The sequence below is a fragment of the Neovison vison genome, chromosome 4 (genome assembly GCF_020171115.1).
Source record: "Neovison vison isolate M4711 chromosome 4, ASM_NN_V1, whole genome shotgun sequence".
NCBI classification, from domain to species: Eukaryota; Metazoa; Chordata; class Mammalia; order Carnivora; family Mustelidae; genus Neogale; species Neogale vison.
The window spans coordinates 194,079,561-194,097,581 of NC_058094.1; the positions used below are offsets into that span (position 1 = coordinate 194,079,561).

The 18,021-nt window shown below is 37.9% G+C and overlaps 1 protein-coding gene across 4 annotated transcripts in view; it reads right to left on the minus strand.

Moving 5' to 3' along the window:
* DOCK4 (dedicator of cytokinesis 4) overlaps positions 1 to 18,021 on the minus strand; it is a 430,453-nt gene that overhangs the window by 99,039 nt on the left and 313,393 nt on the right. For all 4 annotated transcript variants that reach the window (XM_044246395.1, XM_044246396.1, XM_044246394.1 and 1 more), the window contains exons 24-26: positions 17,448 to 17,575; positions 14,952 to 15,086; positions 2,449 to 2,547 (exon numbers count right to left, since the gene is read on the minus strand). In XM_044246395.1, the coding sequence (XP_044102330.1) occupies positions 2,449 to 2,547; positions 14,952 to 15,086; positions 17,448 to 17,575 (362 nt within the window). The remainder of the gene's footprint in view (positions 1 to 2,448; positions 2,548 to 14,951; positions 15,087 to 17,447; positions 17,576 to 18,021) is intronic.

Consider the following 18,021-nt stretch of genomic DNA (forward strand, 5'->3'; position numbering starts at 1 on the left):
ACACACAGCCTTGTGTCTTACAACTCTCTTCTTCATACTTTATATTCTATCAAACATTCAACAAATTTTTCCCCAATTTATTTATTTTCAGAAAAACAGTATTCATTATTTTTTTCACCGAACCCAGTGCTCCATGCAAGCCGTGCCCTCTATAATACCCACCACCTGGTACCCCAACCTCCCACCCCTCCACCACTTCAAACCCCTCAGATTGCTTTTCAGAGTCCATAGTCTCTCATGGTTCACCACCCCTTCCAATTTCAACAAATTTTTTTTTATTAACATATAATAAAATATGTACCCCAGGGGTACAGGTCTGTAAATCGCCGGGTTTACATACTTCACAGCACTCACCATATCACATACCCTTCTCTAATGTCCATATCCCCAACCCCCTCTCTCTCTATCCCTCTCCCCTCCGACCCCCTTCAGTTTGTTTTGTGAGATTAAGAGTCTCTTATGGTTTCAACAAATGTTTCTTGAGTGCCTACAATGGTGGTGAGTATGTTCTGGGATCTGAGGATACAGCAGTGAACCAACCAAAGCTTCACATGCCAAGGTGCTTATAATCTAGTAGTTAAGGGTTGGGGATTCATACAAACAAATAAAACTAAAACATTCTGGGTTTGAATAACTGTTACAAAGGTAGCATAGAGAGTGCTTTGTCAGTTAGCACATCCTGGTATCATTTTAACTGAGAGATCTAAATGTCCTAGACAAAGGAGAGTCCAGAACACTCCTACTCATCTCTTAGTTCTCAGCTGAGACCTCCCTTGGGGACTTTTCCTCCTGTCATGAATTTGGGTTGGCAGCAATTCCCAGATGTTCTCAAGCACCATGTGCTTACCTTGGGAGTTCGCTACCTGGGGGGTCAATGCCTATTACCTGTCTGATTTCTCCCCCTACAGGGACTGGACAATTTGTACCTGGTTACATAACAAAACCAGTAGTTTCCTGAATGTCTCAATCGATACTGCTTAAAGAACAGATGAAGTAATTAAGAGCACTCAATAATTTTCCTGGCCCGAAGGCCCAGTTTATTTTGAAGTGGGAAATGGTGAAAAAGTGTGGGCTGACTGAAATGAGGAAAGGCCACATAAAACACTTTATTCATGACTTCCATTTGCTTTATTATTATTAACATGCATAATAAGGCATAAAACTCAATACCTAGATTAATTATGATTTTCAATGTGTGCTCCTCTGCTATTGTTTTATCCCCAGACTCTGTAAAAATAAGTAGTAGCTTTTCCTATGGGAAATTTTAAAACATGAAGTCAAAACTTCTTACGTAAAACCTAATAGTTCCTTACCTGTTTTAAATATTCAACTTCTGAAGTTAATGACTGCACAATTATCTTCCTTTTTAACCACATGAATTTCTGTGCATAGAGTGGGCCTTTTATCTGTTTTTAATTCTAAACTCAAGATTGAAAATAAACATGAAAAACATTTTTTTAGGCATGGGTTTATGCCAACTGACTTTCTGCTTGAGAGAGTACATCTGCCCAAACCTTTTCTTTGTTTCATGATTCAGCTTGCCAACTGCTCCAATGTAAGTTTGAAAGATGCTTCTAAGGTCATGCAACATCTTCCAGATCAAAGATAAGTGATCCCTGTGCATGATCTGTATTAAAAAACATCTACAGGTCTTCCTCTGAGGTGCTATGAAGGCTTCTGGTCATGCAAATCTCGCAGTGTGACTGTTCCTCCTGTCCTATAATTCTCCCCCACCGCTATGTTAAGAATCCCTTCCATTACAATGGTCTACCTATGAAGGTATCTGGAAAACTCAAGAGATGGGAGAGAAATAAAAGTAAATAAGAACAGATGACAGGTCATTCTTCTAGCTGAGGACAATCAACTTCTAAGGTTTTAGTGAACACCGTGAAGGAAGCACTGGAGCTCCCTAAATCTCAGGAAAGATCGCATTTTTATAAACCTGGCATCAATATTTTCTATTTAATGTCAGCCTGTCACACTAGCACAGCATATTGATTGGACTGTAGCTGACAGAGAATATCAAACACAACCCTGTTCTCCAGTCAGAACATTGTAGCCACAAGTCCTCATTGTGGTTTTAGAGGGATGAAATCCGCTAATATATTTATATATTTGCCCTTATCTTCTTTAAAGGCAATAAACTAGAGTTAGCCTATTTGCTTTTGTCTCATTAAGTCTGTGATTCTGTTTTAGTTTATTGGATTTTGCTGACAGGTATTTCAAATCCTATGTCTTTGTATAAAATAAAAATTAATTGCTTTGCTTGAGTAGTTGAAATCTTAATGAGCCAAGATAGATAGTCAGACATGTGGATGAACGGGAGAAAAAACAGCTTAGAATTTAACACAAACAGGTAAAACAACTGTCAGGGAACTATCTTAACAATAATGAATGAGAACAAAGAAAGCTACAAAGACATAGGAAATTTTTAAAAAAGTTACTTACCCTTAATTCTTCCTTTGTATTGAAACTATCAAGAAGTTGTTGATAATGTCTATCTGTCATTTGTCGTAATAAGGACAGGAGACAAGCAACAAACTCCCCCTAATTAAAAAAAAAAAACATATTTTTTATTAAGAGTAAAAATGAAATGAACATCAATAACTTACTTTGAACCGCCCTCAAATAGAACACTGAAAAAAAACCATTGTGATTTAAGTCACTCTATGAAGTCTTTTAAATCTAAAGTAACCATAATATTATAGTCAAAATTTCTCCCTATGATGAATAACATTTACTTGGTATATATGCATTTTCAAATTAGGAGGGGTTTTTTTGTTTTGTTTTGTTTTGACTTGCATGAAAGCTTCTCACTAGAAGAAAACTTCACACACTTAAAGGAGGTAAGGTCATTTTACTGAGCATTTACTATACCTTCATTCATTATGTCATTTAGCCTCATTTTCAGTGCTATGAGGTAGGGGGTATAATATTTACTTAAAGAAGATAAATTGTACATTCAGTGGGCTAAAACACTTGCTCAAAGTCTTCCACTAAGAAGTGGAAGAGCTGAAGTTATCTATGCGTCTTTCTAACTCCAAAACTCTCCCTGTACCTCAAGCTCCCTTTCTGAATTCAGTCTCCTCCAACTCATCTCAGTGGTGGTCTGCTAACTGGCAGGGTACAGAGAAAGCCATACAGTACAATGTTGGTTTCAAACACCTTTTAAAAATAGCTTAACTGTCATCATTTTCTGCATGGGTGCTATGTGACTGACTCCTAAAAAAGTCCATTCTTAAAAATTAATAATGAAAAAATAGCATCCTTAGATTTAAAGACCTATAAAATTGCTATCACTTGCATCTAACTTAAAATATTTGTGCTCTAATGCAACATTTAGCACTCAGAAAAAAAAATCTACTTTTAATGAGAACAATAACATTTAAAACAATATGAACACAACAGAAGAAGCAATCAGTGGTAACAGACAGTAAATTTACAAAAATGTATTTTAATTGAGAATTGGTGGGGTTTTTTTGTTTGTTTGTTTTGTTTTGTTTTGTTTTACATTTAAATGGAAAGTGGTTATAGACTCACGTGTAAAATCAGGGACTGAAAGCTTTCATAATTGGGATTTTCCAACAGAGGCAGCTAAGTCAGGAAAGTCAAAAGTATCCCTTCCAGCTGCCAAAGGAGGCCTGGAGATACTACTTAATTACCAGGTCAGGGTAACCAAAGAAGCAGACTGACTTATTGCAGGAGGATAAACATTTGTAACACAAATATAACAAATAATTATTCCTGCACACTTGGTGGGGCAAGTATTTAAGAACTAACAAGTAAAGGCTAGCAGAAATCTATCTTCTAAGCTCAACATAATACTTTGCTAATAAACAAAGAAACCCGTGGTACTTAACACAAAAGATGGAAAATTTAAGGGCACAATGATTTATATTTTAGTGCATGTGTGTGAGGAAACAATCCAAGGCTAGGAAAATAACAAGCCAAAAGAAATGAGAGAATACTACCTGGTACTCACTCAAGACTGGGAATAGTATCCTTGTTTCACCAGCAAGACTGGAAAAACCTTGCCATATTAGGGCATCAGAATACTAAAAAAGACCTTTTCTCAGCAGAACGGAAAAATTACATCTGGAATAAATGCTGCTGTGACCCTACCTAAGAAAGTTCATAAGCAAGATAGGAAAAAATTAAATAGATCCTAAAAAAATTTAACCTCATTCCAGAACAAAGTTCAAAGATATTTCTAGGAATTTTAAAAATCCATTCTCAACAGCATAAAATTCACAATGTCTGGCATTCAATGAAAAATTACCAGGAATACAAAGAAGCAGAAAAAAATAATGATGCAAATGAGGACAGAAAAAATCCATAAAAACAGACCTAGAAATGACATAAATAATAGAATTAGCAGTAAAAGACATTAAAATAGTTATTATTGGGGCACCTGGGTGGCTCAGACGTTAAGTGTCTGCCTTCAGCTCAGGTCATGATCCTGGGGCCCTGGGATTGAGTCCCATATGGAGCTCCCTGCTCAGGGGGGAGCCTGCTTTTCCCTTTCCCACTCCCCCTGCTTGTGTACCCTTTCTTACAGTATCTCTCTGCCAAATAAGTAAATAAAAACATTTAAAAAAAAAAAGCTATTATTACCATAGTTTATATATTCAGGAAGTTATAGGAAAGTTTGAACATATTAATTTCAGACATGAAAGAAAACAAAAAGACCCAAATTGAGATGAAGACTTTAATGTGTGAGATAAAAATTTACTTAGTAAAACTAGAGGCAGATTAGACATCTGCAGAAGAAAAGATTACTGAACTTGAAGACAGTAGAAATTCTCCAAAATTTAAAAAAAAAAAAAAGAAAAGAAAAAGCATCAATGAACTAAAGAACAACTTCAAGTAGCAGAATATATATGTAATTGGAGAACTCAAAGAGGAGGAGGGCATAGAAAAAGTAATTGAAAAAATAAGGGGAAAAATTTCAGATTCTCTGAAAACTACAAACTCATGTATTAAAAAATTTCAACAATTCCTAAGCAAAAGAAACATGAAAAAAAAATACACTAAGGTACATTATAATAAAATAGCCAGAGATAAAGAGAAAATATTAACAACAGTCAGTGCAAAAAAGACACATTACATACAGAGGAACAAAGGTAAGGGTAAGATATTGCTCATTACAAATAATACAAGCCAAAAGACCTTGGAGCAACATCTTTAGAGTACTAAAAGAACAAAACAACTATCAATCCAGACCGTAACCTAAAAAATCCCTCAAAAAGAAAGACAAAGATTTTTCAGACATTCCAAAGCTTAAGCAGGATACCACTTCTATTCAACTTTATATTGGTTTCTAGCCAATATAATAAAACAAGAAAAATAATAAAGGAATATATACTGGAAAGGAATAAAAAAATCTCTTTATCCACAGTTAACATATCTGTGTGCACAAAAAATGCTATCAAATCTATAATGAGCTACTAAAACTACTTAACTGAATTAATCTATGTCTCAGAATAGAAGATCAATGTACCAAAATCAATTTTACTTCTACATATGAGAAATGGTTCATTGGAAGCTGAAATTCAAAATAACATAATTTATAATACTACTGAAACATTTAAGTACTTAGTGATATATAGGACAAAAGATTCACACACTGAAAATCATAAAACACTGATGAGAACAATTAAAGATCTAAATAAATAGAATACTATGTTCATAAATTGGGAGATTTGATACTATTAAGTTGCTAATTCTTCTCTAATTAATATACAGATTCATGATAATCCCAATCAATATCACATCAGGTCTTTTGTGGCATAGAAAGTGACAAGCTGATTTAAAAATTCATATGGAAATGTTAAGGACTTGAAATTGCCAAAACACCATTCAAAAAGAATAAAGTTGAAGGACTTATACTATGTGACTTCAAGACTTATTATAAAGTTCTGGTAGTCAGGATATTGTTATTGGTGTCAAAACAGAAAAAATAGATAAATAGAACAGAATAGTCCAATCCAAAAACAACCCAAATGTCCACTAAAGGGTGGGTGAATAATCAAATTATAGTATATCCATATAATGTAACACTATTCAACATTAAAAAAGAATGAATACTGCTACATAAAACAACAATGAAGAAACTCAAATAATTATACTGAGAGGAAAAAGTAGAAATGTCACCCCCCAAAAAAACCCTAACAGTAACTATGTACCATATGATTCCATTCCTATAAAATTCTAGAAATGCAAATTTATCTGTAGTAACAGAAAGCAGAGCAGTGGTCGCCTGGGGATGAGGTAGTATGGGGGATGGCAAGAGGAAGGAAAGAGAGGGAGGCACAAGGAAATTTTTCCGATTGATGGACATATTCTTTATCTTGATTGTGATTATGGTTCACAGGTATATACATATATGTCAAAACTTTGCAGTTGTATACTTTAAATATATACAATTTTTGGAATGCCAACTACATCTTAATAAAGCTTAAAAAAGACATTAGGACAACATTATCGTTTATGGAATAGCACTATGTGTAAGTTACTGCATTTTTTAAAAAAGATTTTATTTATTTATTTGACAGAGAGAGAGGGAGAGATCACAAGAAGGCAGAGAGGCAGGCAGAGAGAGAGGGGGAAGCAGGCTCCCCCCTGAGCAGAGAGCCCGATGCGGGGCTCGATCCCAGGACCGTGGGGATCATGACCTGAGCTGAAAGCAGAGGCTTAACCCACTGAACCACCCAGGTGTCCCTGCATTTTTTATTATCAAATTCATTCCTTACTAGAGCCTTGTTGAGTAGATACTATTAACTTCATTTTACAGTAAGATCTGTTAAGGTTAATTTATTTATCCCAGGTTTCACGGTTAGAAAACGGTGAAGCTGGGATGTATCTCTGGTTCTTCTACCTACCTGCTCAGACTGATTTGATTTTATAGAGGAAATATACCTGAGTTTGAGGTTATATTTCAAATATATATAGGCATATAAAAATCTATCAGTTGATAACCAATGTCTGACTTTTTAACCTCTCCAGTAAGTCTCAACTTAAAAATGCAAATCCACTTAGTAGAAACCCACTGAATCTCTCATTTCTTAGTTTTTCTACATTCTAGCTATACTATCTCTAATGTAGTGACTAGATTAATATTCTTAAAATGTTTACTCCTAAAATATACCACCCTGTGAATAGTGACATGCCTTGAAGTTAGAATAATGTATTATTCCAATAGTTTTAGTAATAAGAAGAGATAATCAAAAAACAATAGACTTTCATTACATATTTGCAGTCAGTGTACATAGGAACACTTCCTTGAATCCAGGTTACTATCTATATTTGTCACACCTGCTGCAGACTACAAACAACTTATCCTAGTATCTAATCTTTGGCACATTTTTGATGTGTTATTAATCTGAATATCTACTCTGCAATGTTATTTTATGTATTCACTTAATCTATTTAGGAATTCAAAGCATATTTAACCTGTTAAGAAGCCTAGATGCCCACTGGCCATAGTAACATTTTTCTAGGTATATCTCCTAAGGCAAGGGAAACAAAAGCAAAAATAAATTATTAGGCGGGGGGTGCCCGGGTGGCTCAGTGGGTTAAAGCCTCTGCCTTGGGCTCAGGTCATGATCCCAGGGTCCTGGGATTGAGCCCCCGCATCGGGCTCTCTGCTCAGCAGGGAGCCTGCTTCCTCTTCCCTCTCTCTCTGCCTGCCTCTCTGCCTGCTTGTGATCTCTGTCAAATAAATAAATAAAATCTTAAAAAAATAATAAAAATAATAAATTATTGGGACTATATCAAAATAAAAAGCACTTGCCCAGTAAAGGAAACCATCAATAAAACAGAAAGACAACACACGGAATGGAAGAAAATATTTGCAAATGATATATCTGATAAGGCATTAATATCCAAAATACATAAATAATGCAACTCAACACACAAAAAACAAACAATGTGATTTAAAAATAGGCAGAGAACCTGAATAAACATTTTTCCAAGGAAGACATACAGATGGCCAACAGGCATACAAAAAGATGCTCAATATCATTCATCCTTAGGAAAATGCAAATCAAAACCACAATGAGGTATCACCTCACACTTGTTTGAATGGCTAAAATTAAAAAGATAAGAAACAACAAGTGTTGGGAGTGCATGTGGGAAAAAAAAGGAATCCTCACACTCCGTTGGTGGGAATGTAAGTTGGTACAGCCACTATGGAAAGCAGTATGGAATTCCTCAAAAAATTAAAAATTGAAATACCATATGATCCAATAATTCCAGTACTGGGTATTTACCCAAAGCAAACAAAAACACTAACTCAAGAGGATATAGATACCGTTGTGTTTACTGAAGCATTATTTACAATTTACAACAGTCAAGACATGAAAGAAACCTGCATGTCTATCAGTTGACAAATGGATAAAGAAAATGTGGTACATGTACACAATGGAGTATTATGCAGCCATAAGAAAGGATGGGACTGTGATATTTGAGACAACTTGGATGGACCTAGAGGGTATTATGCCAAGTGAAAAAAGTCAGACTGAGAAAGAGAAAGACCATTAGTCCACTCACAAATAGAATCTTTAAAAAAATGAATAAATACACAAAAAGCAGAATCACACATAAATACCGAGAACTGATGGTTGCCAGAGGGCAGAGGAGGGGAGTGAAAAGCTGAAAAAAATGGGTGAAGGAGAGAGAGATACAGGCTTCTAGTTATGGTACGAGTAAACCACAGGAATAAAAGGAATAAAAGCAGAGGGTAAAGCATATATTCAGTGAATTTTAATAGCAATGCAAGAGTACAGATGGTAGGTATACTTGGTATACTTGGGGTGAACACAGCATAAGGCATAAACTTGTCCAATCACTAAGTTGTATACCTCAAACTAATATAACATTGTGTGTCAACAATATTCCAAAAAAAGGCTCAGATGTCCAATATTTTACTAAAATATTTTTTGTCAATAACATAATATTTGTTTGTTTTTAAAATATTGTAAGTGTCCAAGGGTGATGGGTGGCTCAGTTGGTTGGGAGTCTTTTCAGCTCAGGTCATGACCTCAGGGTCCTGGGATCGAGCCCCACCTTTGGCTCCCTTCTCAGTGGGGAGTCGGCTTCCTCCTCTCCCTCTGCCTGTCCCCTGGCTTGTGCTTTTTCTCTTATAAATAAATACAATGTTAAAAAAATTTAAGAAAACCCAAGACTCAAACATTTGTTAAGAAGAGTAAATGAAAACCTTTGTTGGCCAAGATCAGCTTTGTTTAAGTGTGGGAGTTATTTACGCATACACTGCCTTTAAAATATTATGTGTCTTAGTGGCTTGCACCCATTTTATGTATACATTGAGTATAGAAGGTATTTCTATCAACAACTGTGAATAATGAGAGTATTCACAGTATTCACACTGTTGGTGAATTCACAGTATTCTCATACAAAAATGGCCCTCATGAAACCTTCTGTTACACACATGCACTATTTTTTCCAGAAATTTCTTAAAAAATTCTGCATCCCTTTCCCTCCCCCAACCAGAAGCCCACAGTACATGGAAAGTTTAGACCAGTGTATCTTTCTTAGACATGGCCAATGTTGACTTGAGTCACCTGCACCATAAATGGTGCCAAACTAAATTACGGGCAAAGAAAGACGCGTTTATAAACTGCAAGGAACTTTGGAGTCCAATTAGTTGAGGGTGTGAGCAAATGGCCATACATGCTCATGCTGCTGTATTAAATCTGCTTCCACATACAATTAGAGTTTTGAAAGGAACAGATTACAATGGTGTTTTATTTTTTCTTTCTAGCAAGAGAGAGCATTTTAAAATTTAAAGAACAGTCGGTAAAGGAACAAAAAGTACAATCTCTTTAAATAGTAAAAATAAGGCTACTGTTATCTAGAATTACGATGCAGCAGAAGTCAGTCCTCCTGTTAGCGTTATGGGGAGGCAGGGTGACAGCCATGGGACTTGCAAGAGAACTGGAACATTCCACCATGACATGCTGTGGGAACTGCTTTCACCCACGGGATGTCCACTTATTGCGGGCACTTTTTCTGCAAGGACTGAGAAGTGTTCAATGTAGGACTACCACGTAAAGACCTTATTCAAAGAGCCTGTTCTCCATGAGAAAATGGTAAAGAAATTAAGTCTTCAGTGTCCACAGAGGACTGATTCTGTGAATGACCAGTGCATGCTCCTCACTATACAACAGTGTAATTATTCAGCAGTCATAATAGCACTACTGTGACTGTTGCTGCTACCACAATAATGACTGAAGTAAACTGATATTATTTAAACCCTTACACATGTGATGAAATCCTTACACTAACTTTGAGAGAGGTCCAATTATTTTGGTTTGTTTTTGTTTTTGTTTAATTTTATTTATTTACTTGAGAGAGAGAGAGAAAGAGACAGAACACACAGAGGGAGAGGAAGAGGAAGAGGGAGAAGCAGACTCACCACTGAGCAGATAGCCCAATGTGGAGCTGGATCCGAGGACCCTGGGATCATGACTTAAGCTGAAGGCAGATGCTCAATGACTGAGCAACCCAAGTGCCCCCTTTTTGTTTTAAAGACAAAGGAAGAGAAGCTTAGAGGTATTTGTAAATTGCCCAAGAGCCTGTAGATAATAAAGTTGCAAAAGAGGATTCAAAGCAGATCAGCCTGAGTCCCCTGAAAAAAATGTCTTACAGCATAAAACCAAAGGAGCCAAAAAATCCAAATGGATGTTTCCCAGCAAATTTCAAACCACATACCTTGAGAGAGTTTGATTTTTTGCAAAACGGGGGAGGGTACAACATGGCTATGCTGGGGAAAATTTCTCCTTATGTGGTTTTCCTAAAATTCGGAACAATGGATGAACATCCTGCCTGCCCTACCCCCAGTGTCATCTGCAAACCTGATTTCACTGCCTTCAAGTCTCTTAATTTGCATTGATTATTATACTGTGAAGGCCTAAAGGCCAGGCATACCCCAGAGAGATATGTCGTTGACAACTGCCTCTGGATACAAAGCAGTCTGAAAATGTGTTTTAGCTTCCAACCTCAGGCAGTCCTTATGCACAGCCAACATTTGCTCTGAAGTTTGCTAGGCTATTACCATTTTAAGACTATGTTAGAGCTCCATTGCCAGGAAGCCATTAAAATGTCCCCATCAAAATCATAATGAAGGAGAACTTTCTTCTGCTTTGGGGAAGATGGAGTAGATATACTTTTACCTATTCCTCCTGCTATGTACTACTTTACAAACCTCACTAATAGATACAGAACAAACAGAAGAGGAGTCTGAAGGTGGAGAAAAGAGAGCAGTCTGGCCAGGGTCCTTGGGAGCTGAGGAAGGGCATAGTACCACATTCTCTGGGTTTTCTTTCTGCTTTGGGTATCTCACACCTGGAGCTGAAGAAGCTGGCCAGTTACACCAACAATTACACACAACAAAAGTCTACTCTCTTTCGCCAAAGGGTCAAGTAAAGGACAGTTAAGCAAGACAAAAGTTTTACTGCTCTACTCCAGGTGAAGACCACAAAGGACTTTGGTCTCACCCACAGCAAAGGGGGAACTTAGACTTCCATGCTCACAAAGCTATGTAGGGGTGCCCTAATATCTTCCCTAGAGAAAGCCAAATCGGGAGCCGGTGCTTTCATGCCCAATGGTCAGTGTTAGTGAAGACAATGTGGGGAACACGAAATTCCACCTCTGGCCATCATGAGTTAGCACTCTTCCCCTTCCCCTGCTAAGTGGTATCACATAAAGCCAGCTAAAACAGAAGGCTTAAGTAAGATTCACAGTCATAAAAATGTCCAGACTTTAATTAAAAATCACTTATCATACCAAGGACCAGGAAGAGCTTAAATTGAATAAAAAAAGACAATTAATACATGTCAATATTGAGATAATAGAATGTTAGATTATCTGGCACAGTTTATGCAAAAATTAGCTCAAAATGGTTTGTAGACTTAAATGTAAAATATAAAACTGTTAAAACTTTTAGGGAAAAAAAAACTTATTAGGAGATAAACTTTAGGATATAGGGCTAAACCAAAGAATTCTTAGACTTGACATCAAAAACATGATCTATGAAAGGAAAAACTGATAAGGTGGTCTTCATCAATAATAAAAACTTTTGCAAAAGACCTTGTTTAGAGGATGGGGAAATAAGTTTCAGAGAGGAAGAAAATATTTATAACCCACATACTCAATAAAGGACTAGTATCTACAATATATAAAAAACCATGAAAATTCAATGGTAAAAAGCAATTTGAGTAGAAAATGGGAAAAAGACATGAAGAGATGTTCTACCAAAGAGGATATATTGGTGACAAACAAGCGTATGAAAGTGTATGTTCGGCATCACTGGTCATTAGGAAAATGCCGACTGAAATCACAGTAAGATATTACTTCCTATGTAACAGAATACACCACCACCCCCAACAACAACAACCATAAAACCAACAACCCCAAATGCTGAAGAGGGCAGTGAGAAAATGGATCACTCATACACCGTGGACATGAGAATGTAAAGTCATACAGCCACTATGGAATACAGTTCGGCAGTTTCTTAAAAAATTAAAAATGTGGGGTACCTGGGTGGCTCAGTTGGTTGAGCGCTCAGGTCATGATCCTGGAGTCCTGGGGTTGAGTCCCACATTGGGCTCCCTGCTTGGCGGAGAGTCTGCTTCTCCCTCTGACCCTCCCCACTCTCATGCTCGCTCTCTCAGTCTCTCTCTCTCTCTCTCTCAAATAAGTAAATGAAATATAAAACAAAAACGAAAACTAAAACTAAACATGCAGGGACTCCTGAGTGGCTCAGTCAGTTAAGCATCTGCCTTCAGCTCAGGTCATGATCTCAGGGTGCTGGGACAGAGGATCACGTGGGGCTCCCTGCTCAGTGGAGATCCAGCTTCTCCCTCTGCCCCTCTCCCCGCTTGAGTGTGCTGCACTCTCTCTTTCTCTCAAATAAATAAAATCTTAAAAAAAAAAAAAAAAAGCTAAACTAAACTAAACCTGCAACTACCACATAATCCAACAACCACACTCCTAGGAATGTATCCTGGAGAAATCAAGACTTAGGCTTACATAAAAACTGGCACAGAAACATTTATAGCAGCTTTGTTCGTAATAGCCAAAATCTGGAACCAACCCAGGTGGTCTTCAATGGGTGATGGATAAACACACTGTAGTACATCCAAAACATAGAAACTACTGAGCAATAAAAAGAACAAGATGTATAATTATATAAATATATAAAACAACTTGGATGAATCTCCAGGGAATTATTCTGAGTTAAAGAAAAAAAGCTTATTACAAAAGGTTATTTACTGTATGATTTCATTTCTGTAACATGCTTGAAAAGACGAAATTATAAAAACAGAGAACAGATTTGGGATTGTCAGGGTTAAGGAGGAGGTGGAGATGGGAAGGAAGTGGTTTTGACTGTAAACACAACACGGGGGATCCTTGGGGCCACGGAAATATTCTGTGTCTGGACTTATTAATGTCAGTATCCTAGTCATGATACTGTCCGATAGTTCTGTAAGATTTTTATCATTGTGGAAACTGGGTAAAAGCTGTGTAATATTTCCTACAACTCTGTAATAATTCTTACAAGTGCATGTGACTCTATTATTATCACAAAATAACAAGTTTAACTAAAAAAAAAAAAATGAAAAAACAAAATAAAAAAATTCAACATAAAAAACCCCCAAACCTTCAAATCCATAATGAACCCCAGGAGTGTTAAGCAGCAACAATATGTTTTGAGCATTTACTTTGAACTAAGCATTGCGCTAAAAACACGAAGCCAACTGCATGATGCAGGTACCACTTTCCATGTGAAATGGAGAACTCAAATGCTTGGCTTATCTTTTCTTTTAATGAGGCAGTAGAGCTATTACATATATTAGGAAGTTTTCATACTATCTTTAACTTAGTTGGTCAAAAGAAAGAGTTTAACTTTATTTCCCAAACTCAGAGCTTGGTTTCCTCGGGTTAATCTCAGCTCTAAAAGCAGAGAAAATAAAATTCAACACAACATGGCCGTCCTGAAACAGTCAGGAGAACTTGGTAGGAGAGTCAGGGCAGACTTCGGATTTTTTTTTTTTTTAAGTAGAAATAAAAATTATTTTCATCAGGGGCTGAGCAAACATTCTTAAGACAAAGGTTCTTCTGTGGATGGTTTATATTAAGAATGGCAAAAGCCAACATTTTTGTAAATATATGAAAACTATAGCATCTACTGCCATTTTGGATATTTGGAAGAATATTCTTAATCAGATCTAAAAAAAATAAAAACAAAAAAACCATTCTTGGTGAACTGAATGTGAGTTTTAAATAGAATCTATCCACCCAATCATCAATCCATCTCTCTCTATAGACACACACACACATAAAAACACATACACATACATAAACTATCAGATATATTATTTCTTAATATTTTTATAAATCATGTTATATTACACTCATAAAAGAGTGGAGCTTGAAGGTTACTTAGAAATTACCTTGTCAAACTTTCTCAATTCATCCCTAAGGAAACCAAGGCATCCCCAAATTAAGATCCTTACTATCCACAGTGAGAAATCCAGAATCAGAACTCCAGACACCTGACTCCTGTTTCTCTCTCTCATTATTCTCCTCTCCTCAAGCAATTTGATGGATAAAAAGAGAATGAGAAGTGCCAAGAGGACTGGGGACACAGAATCACAGGCTAATTAAATTGAGAAAAGTAAGAGCTAATAACAAATTTGGCTTTCTGAAATTAAACATATCTTAATCCAAGATCTTTTAACAAACAGTGTTTTTCTTATCTTCATTCCCTGGCAAAATGCAAGTTAACTTCGTGTATCTTCGAAATACACAAGGGTCATTCTCCCAGAGCCAGATTTCCCAGTTTCCTATAGCAACCCACCCTCAAAGGGACCGAAGCTTTTACAAGCACAGCTGTGCTCTGTTCGGGGCCATTTGCTTTAAGCTCTTACAGTGACATCCTGGAACTGGAGCCTCATGGCGGAGCCGGATGGCTGAGGTCGACTGCTGATGTCCAGTATGGTTCTCAGCAGGATGTCCAGCAGGCTGGCCACTATCACATCTATCTCCTCCAACACTGATTTCTCCTGAAGGGAAAAAAATAAAAAGCTCAGGAAATGGTGGCTTCATATACATATTAATCTCTCTAGTGGAAAAGAAGGGAAAAACCCCACACTGCCAAACACAGATCAAAAAGACTAGTGGACTTGACAGAACTGGACCTCACCTACGTCACCTACGTCAATGACCTTCTTTTACAGCAAAGGCACAGAGAAGTTCATAGCTTACCCAAGAGTAGGCTGGGCAGTGGCTGCTGGACACACAAATGAAAGGTGGGGTGACGTCCTGGAAAGCAAACCAGATGCACTAAGAGCACCAGCTACGCATGGACACAGCATGTTATGAGGCCCAGGCAGTTCGCCTCTCTGAGTCGGATTGCTGATGGAAAGCCCCTCCTGGTTCCCAATGTTCTTAATTGTCTCGATTTCAGATTGTGCTTACATATCCTCTTCTCATCACTTGAGTTGCAAAGGTCATTTTCCAAAACCCTTTTTAGTGCAAATGACTATTCCCATAAAAACGATTTTTAAAAAAACTCTCCATGTAAGATGAGCAAACAGCATTCAGTACAGATGAGCACCATGAGCTCCAGACTGGATCTAAGATCAGTGGCCACGGTGGGCACTGCTTCCCTAAAGCAAAATTAATACTTGTATCCAAACCCCCAGGACCTGAGAGAGAAACCCAAACTACTCTGCACTGACCGCATGTTTTAATAGAGTTGGATTCTTATTACACCGGCACAAGACAAAACTCTGTGTCCAAAGGCTCCCGACCAAGACTGCCTCCCCAAAAACAGAACCACCCGAACAAACAAAAACTTTTACAAAGTGGGAGTCTGAAACAGCTCTCTGGCCAGGGTTTCATGATAAACTTTCTCAAAATTGAAAGAAAACTACCAAGGTTTCTCCGGCAGAGCAGAGTTTCTCTTCTGAATTCCTTCACAGGTAAGTCTAAGGTGACTGCAATTTCCAAATTGAAAGAGACAGGAGACATTTTTAAAAAGTCTTTCCCGCTACTGTTGATAGTGGTTTTCAGTCTTCTGCAGTGAATCCCCTCACTCAGCAGAATTATACAGGAAAGTTTTAAAGCAAAACTCCCACTTTCCCTGTCATCACTCTTCGTCCCTGTCCCAGCTCGACGTTGGGGCCTAGGATCTTGGGGATGTGTAAAAGTCAGTCCTCCCTCCCTGGGCAGGTCTCTCTTACTACATTTCTTTTTTTTAAAGATTTTATTTATTTATTTGACAGAGAGAGATCACAAGCAGGCAGGGAGAGAGAGAGAGAGAGAGAGAGGAGAGGAAGCAGGCTCCCTGCCGAGCAGAGAGCCCGATGTGGGACACAATCCCAGGACCCTGGGATCATGACCTGAGTCAAAGGCAGAGGCTTAACCCACTGAGCCACCCAGCACCCCTCTCTTACTACATTTTCAAACACAGCTTCTGCCCTTTTCCTCTCCAGTACCAACTCTGTTTCCACAGGCCTGGGGCCCTCTCTCCGTTCCTTCCACTGGGGTTCCATGCCAGCTCAACACTGAGCGCTTCAGAAGGCGATCATAAGTACGAGGAACAAACATGGGGAGACGGTAGCAGAGTAGTAGCAAGGAGGGAGAGACACAGGACTCCCAACACTGCTCTGGACAAGCTGTCAAAGACGAGTATACGTCAATTCACAGCTGTAAACTGCCAGAGCTAGAACAGGACGTCCTTTACATGGGAATTTCACATCGGCCGTGAGCCATGAGCCATGGACATGAATACTCAAAGACTTGTCCCCAATTCTAAGGAAGTCTGTGATTTTTCTCTATTTGCCCTGCATTCTATAATGTAACAGCATTGCAACAAGCATCAGATATGTGCACAGGAATTCCCAAATCCACAACACTCTAGTGATTACCGTTGGGGCTGAGTAATAACTATAGTGCAAGATACGCTCGGTCTCCCAGGGCTTTCCTCTGTTTCCACAGTTTCTGCAGGGCAGGGTCCGAGAGCCAGTCCAAGCTCAGACCACCACCATGCAGCCTTCCACAGACCGGGTCCAAAAAGACTTCACTTCACAGGCAGTAATTTATTCTTGCCACAGAGAATTCAGCATATCAAGATTAAAGATACATGTGGGAGGCTTTGAGAGTTCTAATTTTTTCTCACTGGGTATTCAGTTCTTTCTCGAAATACAAGTTTAGGAAACCCAGGTTATTTGGGGTTATAGCAATCCTACAGGATGAAAAAAAATTATTTCAGAAGAAAAGCAAAATGTCCAACCCAGCTGGAAATAAAAGTGAGAGTCTCAGAGGGTTACGCTTAGTGAGGTTTCTCTGAGGACTTCGAGCATTTTTATTTCCGAAAGTCATTTGATGGGAACTACATACTCTGACCTGTATTTACTTACTGAGCTATTTTTCTTGATGAGACAAAATACGTTGCTAAGGATACGTGCACACATGATCAGGTCCTTCTGCTCCTGCAGGTGCATGTGGAGGTGATGTAACACGACGGGCAAGAGGATGTACCTGGAATCTGGAGAGAGAAGAAACGTTCGCGTCACATCGGTGCAGACCCACGCGGACCCCACTCAAATTTTTATCTACTCTTTAATCTAACTGTAATTGTTAAAGGATTAACACAGACAGTTAAAGGGTACATGACGGATATTGAAAAACAGCGGTTCCTTTCCCAAATCCATGATTCCTGCACTCGAGAAGCCTTTGATTCTTGTGCTGAAATGGGTTATTTTTTGAATTATTTGTTTTACCTACCAATATCTACATGGCATGCTTGATTTTTCATTGAGATTGACCATCTACTGACTTCTTACTACAATAGGGTTAGCCTCTTTTCTTCTTCCCAGTCTCAAAAAAAAAAAAAAAAATCCTATCACAATTTCTGGCTAAAGCAACATTTTGTATTTGCTACCATTATAATGTCCAGTGCTTTGCACATGACCCCATTTTTGTTTTGCTTTA